The following is a 9,268-nucleotide window of genomic DNA, read 5'->3' as shown; positions in this document are numbered from 1 at the left end:
TACCCAAAAAAAAAAAAAAAAAAGGCAAAGAGGAGGCCAGCAGCCCCGTTTCTAACGGGAGCCCGCTCTCCGTGGCCGCCGCGCCGGAATCTCAGCGCCTCCCGAAGAGCCATGCGCCTGGCGCTATTTATAGCCGGGGGCTGTCCGGACCGTACCACCGCCGCTCGCTGGGGCCGCCGACGGGGGAGGCGCGCGGGGCGGCACCGCCCCAAGCCGCCCTGCTCCGGGCCGCCGCCCGCCGCCGCGCGGGAGTCCGCCCGCCCATAGCGCCCTCTCCGGGCCCCGCTTCCCCCTCCTTCTCCAGGGCACACTCGCCGCCCCCACCCCTGGTCTGACTAGGAACTTGAACCGGTCCAGCCTGTTTAAACGGAAAGGACAGAGATCCTGTCTGTTCAATGTAAAAAAAAAAAAAAAAAAAAAAAAATCAGATCAGACCGCCGAAAGAGAGAGAAGAGAGGAGAGGGAGGGAGAGAGCGGGGGGGAGAGGGGAGAGAGCGCGCGAGCGCGAGCGAGCGAGAGAAGAGAGGAGAAAGAGAGAGAGAGCAGAGAGCGAGGTATAGAGCAACCGAGGGGGAGAGAACCCGAGTGTGTGTATGCGTGTGCGTGTGTGAGCGCGAGCGAGCTTGCAAGGAAGAGGAGCGAGAGAGTGCGAGCGAGAAAGAATAAAAGGAAAGAAGATTTTTCTCTATGTATATAAAGATGGCCACGTTAGCAAACGGACAGGCTGACAACGCGAGCCTCAGTACCAACGGGCTCGGCAGCAGTCCGGGCAGCGCCGGGCACATGAACGGATTAAGCCACAGCCCGGGGAACCCGTCGACCATTCCCATGAAGGACCACGATGCCATCAAGCTGTTCATTGGGCAGATCCCCCGCAACCTGGATGAGAAGGACCTCAAGCCCCTCTTCGAGGAGTTCGGCAAGATCTACGAGCTTACGGTTCTGAAGGACAGGTTCACAGGCATGCACAAAGGTGAGTGCACCTTATCCTCCTAACTTTGCTGGGGAGGAGAGGGCGGGCGGGCTGGCCGGCCGGCCGCGGACGAACCGGAGACGGCGCGAGAGGCAGCCTCGGGCGGACGCCGAGAAAGGAGGCGCTCGGGCAGCAGAGACCAGGACTGGGGTGCGTGGGGAGCTGTTTGCTGGGGCAAGGCTGGGTTTTGGGAAAGGAGCTGACAGAAGCGGTGCCGTAAGGAGAGCAACTGGAGCAGAAGAGGAAGAGAAAGAGAGAAGGTCGAGGAGGAATGGGGCTTGTGTTTGGGGGTACGGCGACTTGAATGATTGGGATGGGGACAGCTGCACCGCCGAGCCCGGGACGCTGAGCGGCAGACTGGCAGGCGCGCAGCCGGTCAGGGACCGAGGGTGCTGTCCATCGCCGTGGTGCTGAAAATACTGAGGAGATTCGGTGGTCTCCGCTCAGGGCCAGAGTAGCAAGAGCGCAACCGTCTAAAAAGGAGGGAGGTGACAAATTCAGAGATATTTTTATTTCGCTACCAATTTAACAGTAAACTCTCCCTGTCGAGCTGTGTTTCTCAATAATCCGGTTGTGGTGTGAGTGGTGGGGGAGGGGGTGGATATTTGAAGGAAGGAGGGACAAAACCTAAGACAAGAATTAGCAAGGAGCCAACCATCCCCTGGGTGGTATAAGGAGTTGGGGAAGCCTGGATGATCCCCCCCTTCTCAGGAAAGTGGGGTTTTAGAGGGAAATTTGTATGTGCAAGATATGCATTTTAAAGGGTGTAGCCTAATTATCCCAAACTCACCATGCAGAGAGGTTTATAGTACATTATTTCTCTCCCTTGAATCAATCAATGCTAGTGAGTGTTTGGGGGAGGGGAGACAGAATAATCAAAGAATTAAAACCTAGCAACTTTTTAGGAAAGTGGTCATGGGAATTGTCTGCAGCCTGCCTGTTTTTCTCCTTGTTTTATTATCTTTAAGGCAGAGCCCCAAATGTGTTCAGTTGTAGGATGTGTGTGGGTGGCTGGTGGGTGATGAAATTAGCCCAGTGCTCTGCTCCCTAACAGTAATGTATAGGATGTGCAGCAGGGATTCATTGGGGCTGGAGCTGTGTAGGCAAGTTAAATGCTTTCTGAGAGAGACTGATCGTCAGGCAGAGAAGGAGCACTGTTCTAAGGAAGTTGTAAGGGATGTGTATGGATGTTCTGTTTTTAATAAACAGTAGTGTGGAGAGCCACTAAAGATGCTGTGTTAGAGCTGGTGGTTTTAATGATGAAAACACACACACACACACACACACACACACACACATGCACATGCACACGCACACCCACCCGCACAGAGAGAGCAGCCTCATCCTTGGCCACAAATGGGCTATGAACAGAGCTGATCCTCCGGCACATTAGGTGCAGAGCGCAGAGCTGTCTGGCTCTCTAAGCAGCAGTGGTTTTCACTATCACAACCGCCCTCCTTCTCCAGCCCTCCCTTCATCCGAATACTAAGCACAGCTCCAAACTCTTCATAGTTGGAGTCCCAGAGAGCAGTTTTTATTGGCTTTAGCATCTTCCAGCTTGCCTGCTGAGGAGTAAATCTTAAAGTTAATGGCATGTTGAGCCGCACAAAACCACGGCAGAATGGAAATATACTAGGTTTGTTGGGGTGGGGTGAGGGAAGGGGCTGTAATGGATAAAGAAAACAACCTTTATCCAATATGGAGAAAATGTTCAGAAGAGAAACTGCAAAGGTGGACTGGGGAGGCAGTGTTTGAAATAATATTTCTTTCCTTTCCTCCCTCCCCCAAATCAACCATATCTTTGTAGTTTTTCCTTTTCCAATCAAGCTCCAGAGAGGCTAATCAATGTTTGTATCAAACCTTTGTCATTCTAATATGTCCCCAGATTTTAAAATAGTAATAATGAAAATTAAAAAGCATAGGTAGGGAAATTCTTTACCCATCTTAATGATCAGTTCTTGTGACAATTTGAGATTTTTAAAGTTAGAAAAAAATCAAAACCCACTAGAGGCGAAAGACAGTTGTGAAGACCCGGGCTTCCTATGAGATCTGGATTGGAGCACTTTATTTGATGCTTTATTTCAAATGAAGATAAACTTTAACAATATTTCTTGCTTTCTTCTCATGATCCCTTCTTGCTGGTATCATCACTGTCTCTGATGTTATTTGGACTCCCTTGTACTGTAGCAAAAAAGTAGAATTATCATTATTTGCATCAGGAAAGTAGAGAAGGTTATGATACAGTTATATTGTGTGCATCGTCTCATATATATACATACACATACCTGGCCAGGATTCCTAGGACAAGCAAAACTTCATTTTCTAAATAATTCTTCCCCTAAACTGACTCAGTCTGTGGCAGGCAGGCCCATTGGCCCGGCATGCTGGGTGCCTCGTTGTCGCAGCTCACCCTTCAGAGCCTGAGCATATATTTTTTCCTATGAAACTTCCTGCCTCTCCTTCACTTGGATTTTTATAGGCAAGGTTGGGTCACAACATCCCAACAGTGCCTGAAAGCTCTGGGAGAGCTAAATAAATGAGACAGTTTCCGAGGTCTGTTTTATTCAGTCCAAGAAGAGTTTGAACTCCTTCTTCAGTGATACAGACTGATTTATTAGCTAATCCTGATAAAATAAGCCTCCGGCCACCTTAAAAAAAAATTACTCGCCTGCCATTGGTGATTAATTACTGTTAAGTCAAAAAGCATGATGAGGCTTGAAGAACAAGGGTTGCATTTGATTTCTAGATTTTCCCCAACTCTAAATTAACAACATGAGGTTCTCTGGATAGAAACATGCCTTTGTTAAGCCTGCTTTCAGGGCATATTTGTGGCTCTTTCTCTCCCCTTCTTGAATTTCTAACTTCTAATGAATCATACTGAGATAAAATTGAGGGACAACACAGGATAGTGGCTTCCAGTGTGGATGGCATATGTATATTATTTGTTAAGAAAAAAAGTAAAAAATAAATTAAATGCATGCGATTTCAGGTGGATATCCATTTGTTGACCACCTGCCATTTCAGGTGACTAAAGACGGAAGGAGTTCTAAGGGTTAATGGAATACCTGCCATGTGTAGAGTGAACCTTAAAAGGCAATTACTCCAGTCAAATTGGGAGTCTGTGGAGGAGGGAGTGGGTGGGTGTTGTGGAGCAAACCCAGCCATATCAGAGAAAGGCTGTTGAGCTGGGGAGGCAGCAAATAGCAGTTGTGGACTGAGGTAATTAATGTAAAGGTAAATTTACCCCCTGGAGACCAGAAAGCAATTGGGCAGGGGGAGATCTGGGTGCTAAGCTGAGAGAGAAACCAGGAGAAAACCCAGGATTACAATTTGAAGAAACAACACCCAAAGAAGAAAACCCAGTGTAATGCAAACTCTCATGGCTAATTCTGAGTCTTCTTTTCCCCCTATTAGAAGCACTTTGAGGGAGATTGTTTTTCCAGGCTCCAAAGAAAAAGACATTGTACTATTGATTTAAGAGGAGAGAGGCAAACTCCCGGGTAGCAGCAGAAGTGAGCTCAGGACTAACTTTGCCCCTTCCTATAGAATTGTTCTCCCTTGAAGAAGGGAACAGGTCATCCACTGGTCTAATTCTTCCCTTCTCTCACATTTTATTCATTTCTCTTCCTTTTTTTTTCCTGGAGAACAAACGGAGCCAGTGACTGAAAATAGATACACACACACAACACACACACACACACACACACACACACATGTGCGCGCACACAAATATCCATGACTGCTAACACACACAGCAGATCATGCATGAAGAAGCCCGCAATCCATTCATAACTTTGGTCTTGTCTAACAGGATAAAAGGCAGCAAAGACTGAGTTACTGGGAGACATAAAGACTAGTGCTCTCTGGGTAGCCATATTATAATGCATTATCTTTGAAGTCATTTAAGTCCAATTTAAGAGATATTTAGTATAATATTTATGAATTAATGTAATCTAAACATAGGGCTGTCCCCAAAGGTTTAAGCAGCCTTTACTACTGAAGTGTGCTTGTTCCTGGAGCCTGCAATGCATTTTTATCTAAACAGCCAAGTCCACATTACAGTCCCTCTAGTTAACCAGTTAGAACACATCTGTGGCCTGGGTAACCACTCTGCGTTGAGGTCATCCTCCGCTGCAGGGAGGGAAATCTAGTCTACTGGCAGCCCTGGAGCCACAGCAGCAGGAACTTTCGCCCCTCACACTTTCATACAACATCCAGAGGGAGGGTGGGAACAGAGTGATGGAACCCTCTGTGGACTGAGCCCTGGAGAGCATATCATTTTAAAATGTACTCATCACCAGATGCACAACCTCTCAGTTCAGCGGTATCTGACTAGGAAATGCCTGAAGCCCCATGATTTGGGGTGTTGCTGGGAGAAAGGGAAAGGGCAAGGGCTGTGATTATATTTTGGTGATTTGTGTACCATCTTCACAAAATTATGTCCTGTGTTTTCACGTAAGATGTAACAAGTCTCGGAACATTGAGTTTCCACCGCTTGACTTTGGCCGAGCTGGCTAGTTGTTTTCCTGAAATAGGTGAACTAAAGCCGGCGAGGCTCTGGTGTCCGTTCCAAAGGAGTCCACGAGGCAGTGACGCTGAAGCATCCTCATGGGCATCAGTTCAATTAACATGAACTTTTTTAAAAAATTACTTTGAAAAATAAAAATTTATTTCTCTCCAGGGAAAGACTGGTAGAACAGCTGGGCACACACCCATAGTTGTTAAAAGAAAGATGTGCCTTGTGAGAAAGAGATATGGAAAATGGGATAGCTGTGATGAGAAAAGAAGAAAAATATTTTTTTCAAAAAACAAGTTTCACTAAAGAAAATAAGCAATAGCAATCATTAAAAAGCTAAAGTAAACAAAACCAAACAGGTCCATAAAAAACCTTCAAATTCCAAGTGTTGATAAGTATCCTACTTGGGAGCAAAGAAAAAAGGATTGGGAAATGACCCCTTTATTTAAGAGACTAGTGGTTATTTGCTGCTTGTGCACAATTTCATTTATCTTCTAAACAGACTTCCTCAGAATCAACACACAGAGATAAATTAATATGCACATGTGCACGTATCTGCACCCATGTGCAAGCATGACTAAGCGCATCCCACACATATGGGAACCAGGGCTGGCCTAGATTTCACTGCAATTCAACAGGGAGATGTTAACCATCTTTCCCCCCCTCAGCTTTAATGGGAATTCTAGATTGGGTTGAAAGAACCCCCTTGGCACACTTTCACTGTCTCCACCTGCTCCAGTTGGCTGGATGTCGTGGCTTCTCAAACACAAAACAAAACAAAACAAAAAGAAAAGCTTTTCTTGAGTGAAGTCATAGCTTGAAAACAACCCAAAAGAAAACAATTACAAAAATGCATGCCGTAGGTATGCCCCAGACACAGGCATGTTGTTGAGTTATCAGAGTGCTTTCAAAGAGCTGGTTTCCAGGGGCATTCTTGATGCCCAGTGAGCTCTCCAAACTCCAGCAACCTGAGCATGGCCATCGCTGTCACTATTATTAGCATCATTATCCTCATTATTATAATTTATGTATCAGGATGGGAGAGGGGCTTCTGAGTGATCCTTAGAAGCTATCCAAGGCACCACCTCCTTGGTTGGGAGCCGGTCTTACTTGCCTCAGGTAGATTGGGGGAAAACACTGCACCACTCACACCTTCCATGTCATCAGAAGGTGGTCATTTTCCAAAGTGACCCAGGAGGGACCTCACTAAACAAAACTTGGGGTAGGCAGGTGTAGAAGAGAGGGAGATGCAACAGAGAATGAGGCCCACCATCGTGGGCAAAAAAAGGAAAACTGAGGGTTCTGAGAGTTATAGGGCCAAAATGCCAGCTGGAAGCTGGGAGTGCTGGTTGACAGTGGTTAGAACTGCAGCAGCTTCCGAACTTGGAAGGGAAATCCCATGTGACATGCGAAGAGAAGAGTGAGGGAGTGTGAAACTCTGTGCGTTTCTGTGGGAACTGGAGGACTGAGGGAGGGAGGACGCTGCAGCCTGTGTGGGTGGGTGAGTGTGTGTGTGTGTGTGTGTGTGTGTGTGTGTGTGTGTGTGTGTAGAGGAGAGATGACAAATGTAAGTGGCAAAGAGATGATGTTAGGGGTAATTTCATCCTGAAGGCTATGTGCGTGATCAGGAAGGTGGTTGATGGAGAAAAGGAGAGGATCTGGGGACAGTGACGCTGTCCTTGTGATTCTGTACTGGCTCCACCTCAGCACGGGTGCTTGGATTTGTCAATGATCTAAGTTTCAATGTGGAGGCATGCTCTTGTTTATCTGAAATCCCCACCTAGAAGTCCAAATATGGGAGAGGGTCCCATCTCCCCCAACCCCCCACCCTTTGCAGGCTTGCTTGCTTACCTATTGACTCATTTTAGAACTGACCTTCTATCCAGGATCTGAGTGGCAAGCCACCGAACCCAGCTCTGTGCAGAGATATCTCTCTCCACCCACTGCATTCCCTTCCCCACCAGTTGCCCCTTGACACCCCAGCCCTACTTTTCTCTTGCAGTGTTTTCACACACACACACACACACACACACACACAAACACACACACACACGCCTTGGCCAAGTCGATCAAGCTGAGTCCTCCAAGCAGAATGCTGCATTTCCCCTAAAGGCAAGCAGGTGTGGCAGGGATCTGGCTGCCCATCTTTTGGACTCTACAAGAAAAGCCCATCCCTCCCCCCTTTACTTTTGCCTTCTCTGCAGGTCTTTAAATACACAGACTCTCCAAGAATCACAGAAAGCATCCAACCCTACCCAAATAGCCTAAGGAAGGAGAACAGAGCCCCCCAGCTTAGTTGTAACCCTTTTATCATTATCCTGCATCTCGCTTTTTTCCTTCTCCTTGCTATTTAAAGTGCCCTCACAAACCCCAGAGTGAGAACCAAAGAGGAAGGTCCATGTTCCACTTGGCAACATAGGGGTGCAGTTAAAGATGCCAGGGCAGAGAGACAATGATGGGGCAGAAGCGGAGGCAGAGGAATTTCCTGACTTTATGTGCTTGCCCTAAGGGCATCCTCCTTCTCCGCTCATCCAGCTTCCAGTGGCCCTGGATGGGTATAAAGCCAGAGCCGCAGCCCTGCCCACAGAGACCAGCAAGGCAGCCAGGTGGGCAAGCCCCGGGTAATTGCCCTCCTTTCTGGGTCCCTCTGTGAGTAGACGGGGATGTTTTCAGGGCCACACATTCACAGGGCTTCTCCCCTGCCCCTCGCTCCACATTTGGCTTCTCTTATTCACCCCTGTGTCTCCCTTCCAGCTGAGCTGAGGAACACTCACAGACGGAGCGATTCCCAGCAGCTCAGCCTGGGAACACATCCTACGTGGCCATCTGCAAGATGTAAATAAACGAATGCCCTCATGGAGACAGATGTAGTTCTGGGTCCCTGAGGATGGGACAGCCAAAAATAGTGATCAAAGCTCGGGGCGGGGTGGGAGGGGGGGGCGGGAATTGATAATGAGCTGGACTCCAACAAGAGTTTAAATGTTCTGAAAGCTGCTTCTGGACAGCGACTCACCTGATGTGATGTTACTTTATTGCAATGCACTCGGCTTTAATTAATTATCACCTTGGTTAAGAGCATCTCCAGATCAAAGGTTTCTAGATACTTAACAGATCTTACTAACAAAGCCCCCATGCATTAGGCTATCCCACAGCTCTCCGGCCAGACAAACAAGCTTTCTTTCCTCTCTCTAAGCTGCTGGTGTCCTCTTTGCTGAAGACAAGCAATTCTTTCTGCATAGCTGCTCTGTCCTAGGATGGAGATTGTGATGGGGTGTTGTCCGCTGAGGGCAAGGGGCCGCTGTCCAGCAGCTGTTTCTAAAATTGCACAATTGAGACTTGGTTCACCTTCAAATCTGGCTGGCTGACATGGGGAGGGTTGACAGAATAAAAAAGCGTTCATGGAAATGCAAAAGGTGTGTGCGTGTGTGTGTGTGTGTGTGTGTGTGTGTGTGGGCGCGCACGCACGTGCCCCAGCACCAATGTGCACAGCCACATAAATATTATGGGATCGATACATTTCACATCCACTGCCTTCACTTCTTAACTTCTCCCTCCTGTCTCTTGAGCACCTGTGCTACCATCGTATTTCACTCTGAGAAATGCTTGCAGCTGAAGCGTGCATAGATGATGCTGTATTGAACCAAGCCATTGTTTGGATTCAGTGGGGGAGTCTGAGTGCCCATTGAAGGATGGTCCTTCCTGGGGTAGGAGGTGCCTAAAGAATCTACTTCTTAAGATATGATAGGAAACTCATTCTCCAGAGTCGCCAAAACCTACAA

The 9,268-nt window shown here is 47.7% G+C and overlaps 1 protein-coding gene across 48 annotated transcripts in view; it reads left to right on the top strand.

The window, feature by feature from the left end:
* The first annotated feature begins 232 nt into the window (after positions 1 to 232).
* Positions 233 to 9,268, top strand: part of CELF4 (CUGBP Elav-like family member 4) — a 274,994-nt gene continuing 265,958 nt past the window's right edge. For all 48 annotated transcript variants that reach the window (XM_070421054.1, XM_070421029.1, XM_070421070.1 and 45 more), the window contains exon 1: positions 233 to 973. In XM_070421054.1, the coding sequence (XP_070277155.1) occupies positions 688 to 973 (286 nt within the window). In that variant the 5' untranslated portion in view covers positions 233 to 687. The remainder of the gene's footprint in view (positions 974 to 9,268) is intronic.

This window comes from Myotis yumanensis, unplaced genomic scaffold (genome assembly GCF_028538775.1).
Source record: "Myotis yumanensis isolate MYYU_CA2020_CCGP unplaced genomic scaffold, mMyoYum1.0.hap1 SCAF_7, whole genome shotgun sequence".
NCBI classification, from domain to species: Eukaryota; Metazoa; Chordata; class Mammalia; order Chiroptera; family Vespertilionidae; genus Myotis; species Myotis yumanensis.
The sequence above is the reverse complement of the archived record's forward strand: the minus strand, read 5'-3'. Positions and strand labels throughout refer to the sequence as shown.